Source organism: Lonchura striata, chromosome 11, assembly GCF_050655825.1.
Source record: "Lonchura striata isolate lonStrDom1 chromosome 11, ASM5065582v1, whole genome shotgun sequence".
In the NCBI taxonomy this organism is placed as follows: Eukaryota; Metazoa; Chordata; class Aves; order Passeriformes; family Estrildidae; genus Lonchura; species Lonchura striata.
In genome coordinates, this window is record NC_140713.1 from 12,785,366 (window position 1) to 12,801,594 (window position 16,229).

Genomic DNA, 16,229 nt, shown 5'->3' on the forward strand with positions numbered 1-16,229 from the left:
CCTTCTCAGTACAAGACTACACAGCAAGGAAAGAAGCCTCTATACTGGAACTAGAAATCAAGCATCACTTTCCATTTTATACAACAGAGTTAACAGGAAAATAATCTGTAATAGGGAAAATGAAGCAACAACAAAGCAAACCCAAATATTATGACCTGAACTGTAACATTGGTGTTACATTTCACTTTCACCTATACAGCATCTCACAGTGTTTAATAAATTCATTCACTCTACTCTCCAAGGCACAAATGTTATATCCTCTTTGCATACAACTAAGATAGAAAACATTGAAAGAGGAAAGAAAAAAAAAAATTGACACATGATCATTCTTCCAGAATCCATGGTAGAGGCAGAAGGGGAAAAATCTGACTCCAAGTCTCTTCTAGTAGCCTGGAGTATCTTATTGTTTTGCAAACTTTTCATTCTTTATTATCAATGATTTGCTTTACAGAAAACCCAGGTGCTTCTGTCATGAACCAGAGCCCAGCATACTACAGCATGTAAGCACAGAATGAAAAAGCTGCCCAGGACTAAAGCAACTGAGGAATGGTTTGGTTTTTTTCTCATATTCTCAAGCTATGAATCAAATGCCAGTCAAAAATGCCATGCTGAATATATCTACCTTTAGGCATGCGCTTAACTGTAAGTATATGAGTAATCCCAGCGGTTTCAGATTTGGGGATTTTAATAGTTGTATGGTTTTCATAACTACAGGAAAAACCCTTTCCAACAAACTGCCAGTGTGACTCCCTGTTGTACTACACCACAATTACTGGAACATATTTGGTATTTCTCAAGAGGTTCAGATAATGAAGAATCCTCCAAATTTTCTATTAGCCCAAACTCAGGAATTCTGCATCAGGGAGTTAACAGCAGAACAGACTGTGTACGTTAGGTATTGCAAAAGAAAGAGAAAGAGAGGCAGAAATATTTATAAAATGTAAACCTTCCTTTTTTAAGTAAGGCTGTTTGTGAGCCCAGACTGCAGCTCAACCAATGCTATTGCACAAGCATGCCAAGTTAAACATCTTATTCTCCTGTATTCCTTTATAAGAGGCAAATTTCTTCATATTTTCACACCACAGAGTTTTCTAAAATCTGAACAAGATTAATATTAAATAAGAAAACACACAATAAACCAGTCTTTTATTCTTTGTTGTGCTATTGGTTTAACACTGAATCACAGGCTTCTACTAAAAACACACATCATTAGTTACACTTACAAGGAAATGTTTTTTAAAAGCAAGGAAAGGTACAATGTTGTGGTTGCTTTGGGGTTTTTGTTTGTTGGTTTTCCTTCTTGGCAAACAACCAATTCTTTTACTTCATGTGACTAAAAATAAGAAAATGAGGGGAAGGGGGGAGGAAGGTAGGGGGAGGGGGGATCCTTCCTTACAGGGAAAGCCATCAAAATTTGCTGCTTCAGAAATTATCCCAGTAAGAATACAAACAAGCAAGAGGCACTGCTGCAACTAGAGAGGCCAGGCTGGCCACAAGCTTCATGGGTCCAAGGACACCAGGTGCTTTGGGCAGCAGAGGCTTTGTCCTCCACAAAGCCACTGTGACATTTTAAGCCCAGACAGGACATTCATGGGACGTGGTGCTATTGCACCATAGTCAAAATTTGCCCCAAGAAAACAGACTATAAAGTAGCCAAAAGAGCTGGAATTTACCATAGTATCTCCTGTTACCCAAGCACGGGAGACAGATCAGCCTCTGCCAAAGAACTGTCTGGCATTTAAGTAGCAGGATTAGCACAAGCACCCACTTGGTGGTGCGGGCCCCATGGTGACACAGTCTATGGTGCACGCTAAAAGCAGAATAACAAATCTCCCTTTCCCTTGAGATACATAACCTAATTTCTTAGTGGCATTATTTCTACTATGTTAGAACAGAGAAGAAAATTGTTCCCCAGCAATGCTGCCTCACACAAGGCAGCTGCCAGCAATTCACCAGCACAGGAAAGTGAAAGATGCTGGCCAAACTCTGGTCCAGGCGCCTTCTCCCTGCCTCGCAGAAGGAGCTCTGCCCTTCTCTGCTTTGCATTCCTTTCAGAGCACAGCTGCCTGCTCGGCTGGGCCCCCATCCAGAGGGGAACGAGGAGCAGCATCCAGCCACTGCAGGGACGCAGCACCAAGCACTCCACAGCTCACACCTCTGCTGGGACATATTGTGCCAGGAATGGCAGAGAGCACCAAGCACTTGAACAACTTGAGTCTACTCTTCATAACTTCCAGTGAACTTCTTCAGGCTGTACTCCTTTGCACCCTGTGCTTCACTATGGATCTGAGCACTTGCTCCAACAGCCACCATTGTTGAGCACATTCTCAGGGGGCTCACAGCCTGCCCACCAGCCCCCTGCAGATACACCTGCACACCCACTTCCCACACAAGGGGCCACAGCTCAGCCTCCTCACCTGAGGCTCTTTCCACAAAGGTTTGACGCAAAGCAATGGAACTCGGACACTGATATGGAGGCTTTCCCTACCCTAACACACCCCAGACCTGTGCAGGGCCAGCAGGGAGCTACAGGGTTACTTTTCTGGTGGGCTGGTAGGTCAAACTGGCTCTGAAGGAAGCTCGGAAGGCAGCAGGACAAGGATCCAGAAAGAGAAGAACTAACCCCATCAGATCTGCCCTCACCTGGAGCAGCCTTGGGCACAGCCATGGGACTGGGCCAAGCAGCTGAGAGGCAAAAAGCAGTTTCACAGGCTGAGTGCAAGGTAATGGCAGCCTCAAACCAACCAGGGATCATCTCCATGCTCCCTTCCAGAGCAGCGTGCCAACATATGCCAATTTGCAGACTGTATTTAATCCAGGGGCAACATCAAATCAAGAAAATCTTCAGAAAAAACCAAACTTGTTGGGATGTACCAATAAAAGAAAATCAAGTCCAGCCAGCAATAGACAGTAAGAAGAAGAAGCAGATAAATTCCATCTAATAAAGGGGCCAACTGCCTTCAGCTTCCCAAAAGAGCAGGATTACCACATCTCCTCCCCACCAGGGCCTCAGCAGCTCCCACCATGGGCTGAACAGTGGCTGAGGCTGGACTCTGGGCTCACTACCCAGCAGGCAAGCCCACCCTGCCCTATCCTGCCCTGCCTGCTTCCTTCCCTGAAGGCACTTCCAGGGCTGTGGTCATGTTCTCCCTAACTGCAAGGAGCAAAACCAGCAAAGATTCAAAGGAGGAAAAACAAGCAAAGAGGCTTCAACCTGGGGAGGAAATCCTACCTGTAAGTATTCCCTCTCAAGCTTCCCAAGCTCCACAGTGGGCCAGATGCAATAGGAAGGGAAACAAAGCTCCTGGAGGGACTTCACGAACATTTTCTTAGGTTACAGATATGTAGGAATCATCATGGCAATTTCCCTGCCTGTCCCATAGTTGGGCTATTTTCCCTTGAAATCATCATCTGTGCATAAATTAAAAATCAAGTTCTTGGTGGCTACCTCAAGCAATGTTTTTATTAGGTGGTTTGAGGTTTGCTAGGAGAGAAGAATTTACAGCTGGCATGTGCACCACCCCCAGTGCTTGGACAAACAGGCAGGCTAGAAGAGACCACATATAGCCAGGCAAAACACTTTTCTCCCAGATAAGACCTGCAGAGACAATACTGCATTTTCTAAGGTTCATTTGAAGGGAGTTTTCCAACAGCACTCTGAGAGACAGCAGAAACAAACAATTTTGCTTCCTTTTACCTTAACACTGTGGGACAGAAAGGTTTTAGCAGCCTCTGCTCTGGAGGCAGCCAGGACCTCCAAAGTCTCTGGAGACAGCAATTTCTCTACCTGCCTTTTTGTTTGCTCAAGTTTTGCACCACATTGGCTTTGCTCGTGCCAGTCAGACAGCAGCAGGTTTTAAGGCAGTAGCCAGGTTTTAAGTCTGATGTCTTCAGCTGTGCCACTAACTGCTACAACAGAGAGAACATTTCTTGGATGGCCGTGTGTGGGGATACAAAAACCTCATTTACAACTTGGCATCTCAAGGAGGACAGGGTGGTACAGCAGCAGGTGACAAATTAAAAGCTCATTTTTATATGCACTTTCTTTGGAGCCACATTTTGAATACAGACCCACTGGCAAGGGGGAAAACCATAACTCGGATACCTCTTTATGAAAATATGCATTATGTCTTTGGGAGAATTCCTGGTGCATGTCAGAGCAGCCAGCAAACCCCATTTGTGAGCAATCTGCCTGCATAACACCAACAGCCCCACCACCAACACAGCATCCTTCTGCCAATTGCAGGGGGTTTGTGCCCCCAGGCCCCTGAGCAGCAGCTCCTGCTGCAGCCAGGGACACCCGGCGGTGCAGCCTGGCAGCTCTGCAGGCAGGGCCGGCAGCTCCCCCTCCACAGCACCCTCGGGGCACTGCAGCCAGGCACACCACGCCTCTGCCAAGCATCTCTCAGGGGTGGGGGCTTTCAGACCCTCACCTTTATATTCAGGCTTATTACTGAATCTACTTATATTGAGAAGAATGAAAAAAGAAGCTCTCTGTTAAGTGTTTGAGACAAAAAATAGTAATAAAAATAAATCAAATTTGAGTTCTAAAATGAATATCACTTATCTGTTATCAAGCAGGAAAGAAAACACCCATGAAATTATAGGAATCAGATCAATGGGCTCATATACAAGCATTGACTAAAGAGCCAAAGACAAGCACTCAGCGTTTCATTTTAAAACAGCTCATAATGCATTGTACCATACTCCTCAAGTATGCTCAGAATCAGACCAAAGTACTTCTTTATCTTTAAAAAAAAAAGAAAAAAAATCTTTGAGGCAACAACTTTGGCAGCCAGAGTTGCCTACCACATTACCCACAATGTATCCCTGACAGAAACACACCATTTTTTCTACATAATTCTAGCATAAACATAAATAAGGTGCAAGTCACACACAGCCTTCCTTCTCTACTTCCCTACCCTGGTATTTTCAGTACTCTGCCACATCCCACATGCCCTCTGGGGGAACAGTCTGGTCAGTAAAAGCAAAGAAATTATAAAGGGCAAGGCATGCCATTTTCCTAGAAATAAAGGAGGCCATGAACAAATTACCCAACCAAAATGCATCCACAGAATTCAGCAATAAATAATACACAAGCTTGGCAATACTGTGTAATCCAGTATCTCTTTACTCATGTGAGTAATCTAATGAAGCAATAGAAATCTGAGTAATAGCTTGAATAAGTAAATTAGAACAAAGCTACATTTACCTATCAAGCAAAATAGCCAGAATGCTGCTGCTTTTTTCAGCACAGCAGGCAGGCTCATGCATCAGAAAAACTTCCTTGCATTTTGCAACCATTTTAGTTGGCCCAACAAAAGATATTACCTATTCCTCTAAGCTTTCTCTTTCATTTACACACAAAGACACATTATCTACTATATGTATTTGTGAATATTCACAGAGTAAGTGTTGAAAGCCTACTTTTTCCAGTTACCAACCTGATCTCCCCTTCTGTCCAAAACCCTGAACAATTGTGAGTCCTCACAGGCCAAGTTCAGATACTGCCATGATCCTAAAATAGTTGAAACGCCAAGAACTCATGACTGCAATCACACTTGTCCTCAAATGTCTCTATAGTAAACAGAAAATAACTATATAGCACAACAAATGCACTCCTCCAGGCAGGAAAGCACTGTCACTGTCTCGTAAGAGCAGAAAAGCTATTTTGTTTAAGTCATTTACATGTCTAGTGGTTTTTTTCCTACTTATGCATAATCACATACTTTTCCATGGAGCTGGAGTCACTTTTCAGATCTGTTCCTCTCTCAGTCTTTAGATTTAAACTTCAAAATAATATCGATACAGTTCCAGGTAAGCCAACCTCCACGCCAAGGCTTTGCACCTAATTATCAGGCACCCTCCATACTCAAATTGCAGCAACAGATTTTCTACTTTCCCTGTTTTATTTCTCTCTCTGTTTAGCCTTTCCACTTCCCAAAGCATGAAGTTCAGCCTTCTACCATGTTTTTTCTCTCCCTCCTTTTAGTTTGCCCTTTTTTCAGACATGAAATTGAAAGAATGCAGAATCACAGCCACTTTCTCTCATGTAAATCTGTACCTGCTTACAATGACAGATGTTAAACACAACCCAGGTCTCTTGGGCTTCCCCAGTGCCATCTAGGAGCTCCACAGCCCTGCTGCATCTTCTGCACCTTGAACCTTCCCAGTGCTCCCCTGGAAATCCTCCCAGCAGCAATCTCAGAGCCAGCAGAAGGAGCAGGAGACACTCTCTCCAGCATTAGATCCTGAATGACCATTCCCATAAAATCTCTTTGCTGCTCCTGCTCTTGCAATTGCAGTGCAAGGAATGAAACTAAAATCCAGCCCCCACCAAGGCCTGTAAGAAACACTACCACAAAAACAAGACAGAGCCCTCACCCTACAGCTGATGGGAGCCTACTCACAGTCTTCCAACACAAATCTCAATTAACAGTGCTATTCAGAGAGCTTGGACTTACACTTAAACATACAACCCAGCTCCAATTACTATCAAGGAAAAACAAAATGTACTCACACTAAAGACAGCAAAAACAGATACACACCCAGCACAGTACACTACCTCTACTTTGCACCACTCCCTTTCTAAAGCACGTGGCAAGTCTGTCTTCACCAATATTATCCTCATTACCACTCAGCTACCCACCATGTGAAGCAAGTTCCAGCAATCAGCAGGTGGATGCTTGGCTAAGCTGCCTCAGTAATAACCCAGAAAAACCTCCTATCAGCCAGGTGAGGATCATCAAGAAATGAACAGAGCTGCGAATTTAAGTACCTGGTGAAGGGTACCTAGACCCTCACCCCAATCTCTATATTACCTGTAGGCAAATACTACATAAAGCCAGTAACAGCTTTTGTGAGTCCAATCGATTGAGTGGTTAAACTTGTTCAGTCAGCAGGCAACCAAGGGAGGCATATATTTTAATGGTAGATGTGGAAACAAAGGAATTTTGATTAGCCTTGGGACTGGAGGGGGTAAAAATACTGGTTTAGGATTTTCCCAGGATATGCATATTAAGAACTTGTCTTTTTGCCCTCTGTGTAATTTTTTTTAATATTTGGAAAGCAGAATTAGGCCACATTTGACCAAACCTCCAGAGCCTAGCAAGAGCCAACAGAGACCGGAGTACAGCGACTTGTTAATTCTTGTACTTTTACTCATAACAGGATTTCACTAGTGAGCAATGCATTTTCTGCAGTGCTATCAGAGGCTTAAACAAACTGTTTCTCTACAAGGAGGGATCTTTCCCTCTGCTTCGCTTTAAAACCTGAATGCATTGTTTACGTTCTCTAATATCAACTAGAAATAACTTCTGTGTGAAGAAACTCCAACTGTTACACTTCTGAAGCAGCCTTCGTTATCAGTGCCAGACTCAAGGAGAACATGACTGCGGGTGATGCTACAAAGAGAGACGAGATCAACCCTACTAGAAATTGCCCAGGAGAACACACAGGTAGGGTGGGTTTAAATGAGATCACAACTGAGATTATTTCACCCCCAGCATACCCAAGTGAGCCCTTCAGGTCTCCTGAGTGGCCTCTATGCAGCAAAGGAAACACTCCTCTGCCACAAAGGCTGCCTTACATTTGTACTTGCCACGCTGCAGTAGCAATAAGTCCTTTACTGTTTGTTCAGCTCTTGAAAGTCCTGTAAAGCATTCACCATTCACCTGTCACACTGCACAAACTGAGCCCTTTGAAATGAAAATCTAAAAGTAAATGTGTTAGTCAACGGCTGTTGCTGCAACAAGAAGCAAGCCCGACACCAGCGAGCCTTCAGGCAGGTAATTCAGTTCAACACGAGACCAGTGAACAACAGTATGTTTTATTTAATTAGGATGAACAGAAGAGATAAACCTCACAGCAGGGCGGGTAATGACAACATTTCAAAAATAATTCATGCCCAGGTAACAAAAGGGCAAATTTCAATTACATAAAAAAGCTAAAAAGTTGACTTAATACATCCAAGGGGGAAGAGGGAAAAAATTAATTATTGTACTGCATATGATTAACAAGTGGCATTTACAAGCTCTACAAATTGGTCTTTCTGTTGCCTAATCTGTGGCTAGAAAGGAAAAGGTTTTCTTTTTAAGCAAGTGCAAACAATATAATGAAGGTGCTTATGGCGAGATTCAGATGGGTATTGCAGTGCTACCTGAAGTAAGTAATTCTGTGGAAAGCTAATGCTATCCATCAACCCACAGTACCACAGGGAGATCTGTGAGTCCCTTCCAAATGGCAGCACCCACTTCCCAAAACCATTGGGTCCCTTTGTTTACATTTTTGAAAACAAGCCATTGCAAAAGGTCGAAGCCTGAGCCTTCTGTATCTGGAAATGTCACAAGAGACCATTTAGTCCCTGCACATCCTTCTGCTCCCCAGAATAATGGGACTCCAACAAGCCACCATAATTCAGTGCTGCACATATCTATACATCTAGGTGTTGTCAAAAAGATGTAGTACTTAAAATTCCCATCACCTTATTTATCTAAGAAAAAAAGGAACTAGCTTTTCTCCATTTACTAATGGACATCAGGAAAGAAAATGCATGAGAATCTACTTCTGGGCTCCCAAACATGTGGAATAAATGCACATAAGAACTCAGAGCTGGTCCTCACTTGGCTCCAGCTCCCACCTGCACTCGCTGAGTCTGTGTCCACCAACACACACACCAAAGGCAGGCCCTCCCCTCCAGCACCATTTGTCAGTCAAGATTTAGCAGGAGTCTCTAATAGGTTTTATATTAGTAGTATTTCATTTCGCCAGCACATTTACTAGGATACAAGGGAATATAATAGCCACGCTTTTTCAGAGGCATTTACAGAGAACATTGATGGAGTGATGAGGATCTGATACAGGCATTTTATAAGACAGTTCAATTATTGTGGGTAACTAATAATCTTTTGTGTAAAAGAATATGATAATAATATGACGCATGAGACCAGGAGATTATTTCTTTTTCCAAAAAAATGTGATTTGCATTTTTCAAACGTTGAAATAATCTAAAACTGATTTCACAAATTGGAATTGGAAAGCAAGATAAAAATTAGCCAATTCAATAAAAATAGCCAAGTAAACAATTACAAGTGCACTTATCAAATAGAAGTAAATATTAATTCTACAGTATGAGAAAGTCTCCTCATTCACAAAGCCAGCAGGTGAGGTAGGGTTTTTAAAATGTTTACTGTAGTAATTGATCACTGGATACCACCTCAAGTACTCAATTTAGTTAATTTAACCAAGCTTAAACCACTTACCCACGTTTAACCTAAAAGTTAATTTGGCACCAAACAATAGATAAAACCAAGCCAAAGCCACATCTACGATAAGACAATCTGTATTTACACAAGCTTAACACATCTACAAAACATCATTTTTATATCCAATTCAGAGGATGGCATGAACATCTGCTTTCACTTCAAGACATTAATTTTCAATTATTGAAGAAAAACAAAATAAATCCTGACAAATTACTGGTAACTGTAGAATCTTTTGTTACTCTATTAGTTTATAATAGTAATTTAGAAATCCTACAATTAACATCCTATGAGAGGTCTCTGATTTTTTTTTTTTTGCATGTGTCATCTGAAGCAATTCAGCAGTGAATGATGTTCCTTAACTTGTGCTGATTGTACACAAATATTTTTGAAGAAAAACATAGGAAGAATTCTCCTAGAGCTGTACAATGGTAGTTATTCTTCTTCAATGGCTTTAGACATAGAGTCACTAAAAATATGAGATTTCTATTTTCTTCCCATTTATATTTAAATGTTTTATGTTACCTTTCCCACTCTTTTCAATTTTTGGCCATGTTTATTCGTAATATTCACTGAGACCAATGGGAGCAGGCCGCAATTAAAAGATGTTTGCACACAGGCAGGAGTTTCAATCAGTAAAACCAGTTAAATACCACCCAGATCCCGGCCAGCAGAGCATACCAGAGGGAAAGAAAGGCAGGAAAATGGGACTTGTGGAGTTCAGAGGAGAACGCTGCTAGGCTTGTAGCAGAATACACAGGCAAAAATTAAAAACTGCAGGCTAATCCCTGAAGGCAGTGCTCGGAATACTGCATGGATTCAAACACTCTCAGGGCACCAGCCCCACAATGAAACACCAACATCTCCAATTATTCCTAATCCCCCAAAAGCTACACTTGATAAAGAACAATCAAGAGCATAATCTTATTTGATATGAGTTTTATCAATTTTAGCTGCTGCTTTCACTGTATCAATAAAATTCCACCGAAACTTGAATGAACTGTAAAATTAAAGGATAATCACACAAGTCTCTTGCATTTGGCAATTATGATTATACTTGTCAAAATTTAATTTGTAGAATGTACTGTTCCAGTACCTTCAGGTTCTTCTTTATCAGCTGGGAAAAAAGGAAAATTATATCTTTAAGACAAGTATGAAAGACATTGTTACTTCCACAGTCAACTCTGTAACTGAGCTCCAACATTGTATAATTGACTTTGCAAGCAGAACAACAGCAATATAACAAAGAAAATGTCAGTGTTTTCACAGCGCTAATCTATAGCACTAGGAGGGCCTCCTGCTGTCAGCCAGAGCTGACAATACAATAGCTTTCAAAGGGATATTACCATCATGCTTTTATTCTTGACATCAATCAAGACAAAGAGAATCCTTTTCACAAGACATTCAAAATCAAACCTTTGTATGAGCAGATAGGTAAAACAGCATTCCTTTAAAGAAGATCATTCATAGCAATCAACTAATTGGAACTCAGCAAATGGTTGAAGTATTTTTATTTACTTTGCAGATAACGAAGTAATGAGCAACCCCCCTTTTCTCTTCTTGACTGACACAAATGAGGCAGGTAGGGTGTGAATCAAAAGTTTCTATCAGCATTTTTTGCCAACAGAAAGCAAAAAAATATGACAGCAATTCTGCAACTTCAAGTAGGATAACAAATCTAGAGTTAATTAGTGCATTCTTTTGCAAAACAGTTTGATTACCAACGAGCACGTTTATGCACAGAATACCCCCGCAAGCTGACAGCAATTTGCAGAACTGTCAAATTCAGCAGCCAAAGTGCATCTGATGCCTAAAACCTCGTGCCAATGCGAGCCCAGTCCCACAAAGGGCACTCCAGTAATGCCTCAATTACCATTGCATGGGACTGGAAATCCACGGGTTGCTGTTACCCACATCTCAGCATGGCGACGTCCAGAACCACCTCCAACACAAGAAGCTGCAGTTTGAGCAAGGGGAAGAAGGAAGACCTGTCCTCCTCAGCCCCCTGAGTGGGCTGGGTGCCCCCCACTCCCTGTAGTAGCCAGCACCAAACAAACTTTTCAGGACCCCGGTGTTAGTATCAGTGCTCATTAGCTGTAATGGGGGACAAGACGGAGTGCTTTGACGTTGACAGCTGTGTTACGTTCTGGGGTTCAGGTCCACGTGGTTTTAACAACACTGACTAAAGTATAACTCTTCCTTAGAAAGAACTGTAAAAACTCTCAGCAGCTGAGGTTACTGGTAACAGGGCAAGAGTCTGTGCTGAGGAAAATTACTTTCCTGGGCTTCATCTGTGATATGAAGTAAAGCTTCAGAAAGTATTTTACTCCATCACTGCTACCACCACACTGTCCCCTAAGTGTTCATTTTGTAAACCAGCAGAGACTCAACACTCACACTTTTATTCCATTCTCATTGATGTGAAACCACCTTCCTTTAAGCCAACATTGTCTCCAACCACCAGCTATAAGGTTAGCATCTTCAAGTTTGCACAAACTGATGGTCAAAACAAATCAGTGAATTGTATTGCAAATCATAAATCCCATGTCAGGGGGAAGCCCAGGGCTACTGCTGGAGTTACAGCTGCAGGAATTACTGTAAGTTTCTGCCAGGCTGAACCTGAGACCTCATAATACAGCACAGGGGCCACCTGACCTGCACCTGTGCTGGCACCCACTTTGGGTTTGCTATCACTTCATTTGCAATAACGCGCATCTAAGACTTGTCAACATTCAATACTTCTGTCAAAGTCAATCATTTCTTTAAAGTCACCATTGCTCCTACTTAAAATGCAGGCAACTTGCTTTTTGCATGCAGAATAATCCCTTTCATCACAGGCACAGACTGATCCTATTTTAGTGCATAATCTTTTTGAATGAAAAAGGATACACAAATCTCATAGTAGTTAATAAATAGCAAAGCTGCAATACAAAGTGAAATAAAAGATGGAAAAGAGAAAAATGTTGCATTATTTTAAGTCCTAAATGCCACACATATATCCACATAATTTATGCTTGTTCTCTTCTCAGTTGAATTGGGAAACCTATGACCTCAGAGTGCCTTTATTTATTACATCTCAATTATTTCCATGGAAACGTGTACTGTGGCAATCTACTGGGTTGCCAGCTCCCTAGACCACAAAATGTATACAACGGACTTTTTACAAGCAGAAGATATGGGTGAATAGAAAGGAATGAAGAATTTCTTTATCCTACATGCACACATGAGCTGTCTCCTATTATCCAGAATTTCACCCAGATTCAGCTCATTCTTAGACTCCCCGTTAGGCAGCTCAAACTAAGACCTGTAATTTACATCCAGATTTTGCTGAAGCTGGAAACAATTTTTTGTGCCTAGAGACATCAAAAATATTTATAATCTTTAAAAACTGGGCTTCACCCAGCTCACTGTTGCAAAGACCTTCTAGAATTTTCTGCATTACAGGGATAATGTTTCTCAGTTATGACTTGCCAGTAAGCTACCTACTTTAATTCATAAATGTGAGCACATAAATAATGATCAGTTCTATATCAGAATTAGAGTAAAAATTTCATTATAAAGTATCAACCACTTGCAAGAGATATTGTAGCCTAAAAGTAACGAGGAAGAAAACAAAAGAGTAATAAATGGTAAATATCTAAAATTGTATGTCACAAAATGTCAAGGTTTACTAACTGAGCTTCTAGAGCAAAGACTGTTTGCACTGGCATAGAACTATTTCCTGAATGTTAAATGTTACACTTGAGCACAGGAAAATATTTTAAACTTCAGAGGCCTGGCCACTAAATGTGATCCCCTCATCTGAGAGAAGTCATGACCCAAGGCCTGCTCCACCGTCCTCAAACTGTGATTCTTTTAGTTTCAAACAATGTATTTCAGAGCATCCCCTAGAAATAGCTCTATCTCTGCCTTTCTTCTGCCCAGAGACTGTAACATTCATCTACCAATTACTGAAGTAGCTGCATTAGCAGATTGTCCGGGATTGCGGAGGGTCACAATGCCACGCTGCAAACCTGCCCCACAGCACAATGCTAAAAGGTGCTCTTAGTTTGGGGAAAAATTATTAAGGGAGTTGTACAGAGATAAAGGACTGACTTTACAAAAACTTGGTAAACATTTGAAGCACATACAACTACACTGCAATCATCTATTAATGAACGGATATTTCACAAATAATATAAAATGGCAATGGATGTGGTTTCAATTTGTTCTTTAGCTGATCGATTAACTGCATGCTAATTTTTGTCCACTTACAAGTTACTTAATTACAAAAGCTTTGGACTTTTTGTTTCATCTTCTAGGCGTCCAAAGTTCTGATCCTTTTGTGTTTCTACAACAAAGCCTCCGGTCCACTGAGTTTGCGACTTCTGCTTTGTGCAGAGGACAATAAAACCTTCCCCAACATCAGCTAACCTCCTCGTGGCTGGGAGCGAAAGGCTTCTGGAATCACGCTTTCTCTCTCGCACCCATTCACTTAAAAGTCAAAAAGCTGGCAATGCGTGCAGTGCGGCGCGGGGCTGGTCCTGGCCCTCCCTTTACGTTTCTCCAACAGCTGTTTTGTTACGGAGGTAAACAGGAGATTTTAAACACCGCTTCGCTGGGCATGGAGAAGAATACGCATAGTTTAATGTCTAACCTTTACTCATAAACCCGTTACTAAATTTGGCTATTGTTTCTTCAAGCCCAAGCAAATTCTTAACCCCTATCTATCAAATCGGGTTTAATTCTCCCCTTCTTTCACCACCCTTACGCGCATTGGACAGAAGGAGCAAACAGACGGCGCTACTATTCCCAGTCATAAAGGAACATTAATTTCGGGCTAACCGGCTAAAACACGAGTGAACTCATTCCTCCCTTCCTCGGCCCGCCGATGCGCCACCGCACCCGAGCATCACCGCAAAACTTTCCTCCCTCCCCGCCTCAACGATGCCACCGGCTTCTTTCATCAATTATCGCGACACGTGTCGCCGGCGAGTCTCGGCCGGCGCCGCGGTACCCACACAACCCCGGAACGGACGGCGGGCGGGCGGATGCCCCGCGCAGGGACACGCCGTGGGTTCCGGGGGGGTCTCCGCCACCACCAGCCCGTACCGGGGGGGGATTCGCAATCCCCGCCAAGCCGGGCCCCGGCCCTGATTGGCCGCGTCGCGGCGGCGGAGGCGGCGGCGGCGGCTGCCCGGGGCCGCGGCGGCGGCGGGGGCCGGTGGAGGATGCCTTACCTTTCACCGAGCGGGGCTTGGCTTGCTTCCTCCTGGACATGTCCGGGCGCCGTGGCTCGTCCTCCTCCTCCTCGTCTTCCTCCTGTCCCTTCCTTCTCTTCCTCTCCCTGCCTTCTCTCTCGGCCCCCCGCCCCCCGCACCTCCAAACTTTGCGAGGAGAAGCGGCAGCAGCGGGATCGATTATTTGATTTTCTCACTTCTTTCGCCTGTTGCAATGCGGCAAGTTCAACTCCTCTTTCCAACCCCTCGGGCACCTTCCCCGGGGAAAAAAAAAATTTAAAAAAAGAAAAAAGAAAGAAAAAAGAAAAATCGCGGGCGCAACAGTTGCAATATTTTTTCCTTTTTTTTTTTTTTGTTGTTGTTTGTTTGGGTTTTTGGTTTGTTTTGGGTTTTTTTTGTTCCTTCCCTCCCCCCCCCCCTTGGATGTGCAAATTCTACCGACGCAAAGCGAGCCCGGCCCGCGCCTCCACCCGCCTTTTTGTTCTCTTTAAAGTTTGCAGGCGCCCTGCGGCTCAGTCCGGCTCGCACTTTCGGAATAATAAATTTTTTTTAAAGGAGAAAAAAAAAAGAGGAAAAAAAAAAAAAAGCAGCAGAGCCCTGTGCGGGGTCCCTGGGTATGGGGTGGGGGAGGGCACGCGGCGAGAACTCTGTCTAAACCCACGAGGAGCTCCGGCCCCGGCAATCCGGGGCGCTCCGGGGGTGCGATTTTCCTAAATCCTCCCTCGGCCGCGCTCGGCCCCCTCCCTCCCTCTCTGCCCGCTCGCCCCCGGCTGCCTCTCCCTTCCTCGCCCCCGCCGCTGACCGGGGAGGGCGACGAGTCCTTTTTTATGCTGGCGGCGGGGGCCGAGGGGCGGCCGCCCCGTGTCCCCGGCGCGGCGCGGCCGGCCGTGCGCGGCGCGGAGCTGGAGCTGGGCGGGCGGGCGGGTGGGCTCCCCGCGGCCGGCCGCGCTCGCCGCCGCCTTCCCCTGCACGCACGCACTTCGCGGAACAAGGTAAGTGCTTCTTTGCATCGATGCCGGGGCCGCTAGCTGCCTCCATGGGTTATTCGCTGGAAGGTGGCACTGCTCCTGCCTTCATTGCTGCCGCTGCTGCCGCTGCTGCCCTGGGTTTTTATTTTCTTTAGCTCTCGCCAGCCTCCCTCTCTTTTCTTTGTCCTGGCTCCTTTTCCTCCTCCTGATCTTGCTGCTGGGGCTGCAGTGCAGACACACATAATAAAGCCAGGCTTGGCTGGAAATGTAGCTGAGTCCCAGCAGGAGGATGTGAGGAGTGGAGTCCCGGCGGGGGAGCGCTCTGATCCCGTAGGGAGCCCCGCGCAGCCTGCGCCGATCAGACGGAGAGAGAGCCAACAGCACCGAGCCATGGACGGCCCGGGAAATACAGCGGCCGCCCGCAAAACGCGGACCGCCGCCGCGGACCGGACTCGCGGCCGCGCCGAGCCGCCGCCCCCCCTTCTCCCCCCCGCCCCGTCGGGTCCGGCCCGGCCCGGCCCGGCCCGGCCGGCGCTGGGTCCGCGGCCCGGCCCGCGGAGCGCAGCCCCCGCGCAGACGGGCCGGGCCCGCCGCCCGTGGTCTGCACCGGGGCGGGGGCACCGAAATCCCCCCCGAGCGCAAGGGCTCAGCTGCCGCGGGAAAAGTCGCGGGCGGTTTTTAACACACACACACACACACACACACAGACACAGACACACACAGACACACACACACACAGACACACACACACACACTCACACACACACACACACACACACACA

General features: G+C 44.8%; 1 protein-coding gene across 6 annotated transcripts in view; it reads right to left on the reverse strand.

The window, feature by feature from the left end:
- Positions 1–15,863, reverse strand: part of ZNF423 (zinc finger protein 423) — a 227,855-nt gene extending 211,992 nt beyond the window's left edge. For 2 of the 6 annotated variants that reach the window (XM_085589570.1, XM_021536121.4), the window contains exons 1-2: positions 15,282–15,863; positions 14,480–14,733 (exon numbers count right to left, since the gene is read on the reverse strand). In XM_085589570.1, the coding sequence (XP_085445696.1) occupies positions 14,480–14,519 (40 nt within the window). In that variant the 5' untranslated portion in view covers positions 14,520–14,733; positions 15,282–15,863. The other 4 variants (XM_021536124.3, XM_077786322.2, XM_085589574.1 and 1 more) reach the window with 2 other exon arrangements.
- Positions 15,864–16,229: the final 366 nt, after the last annotated feature.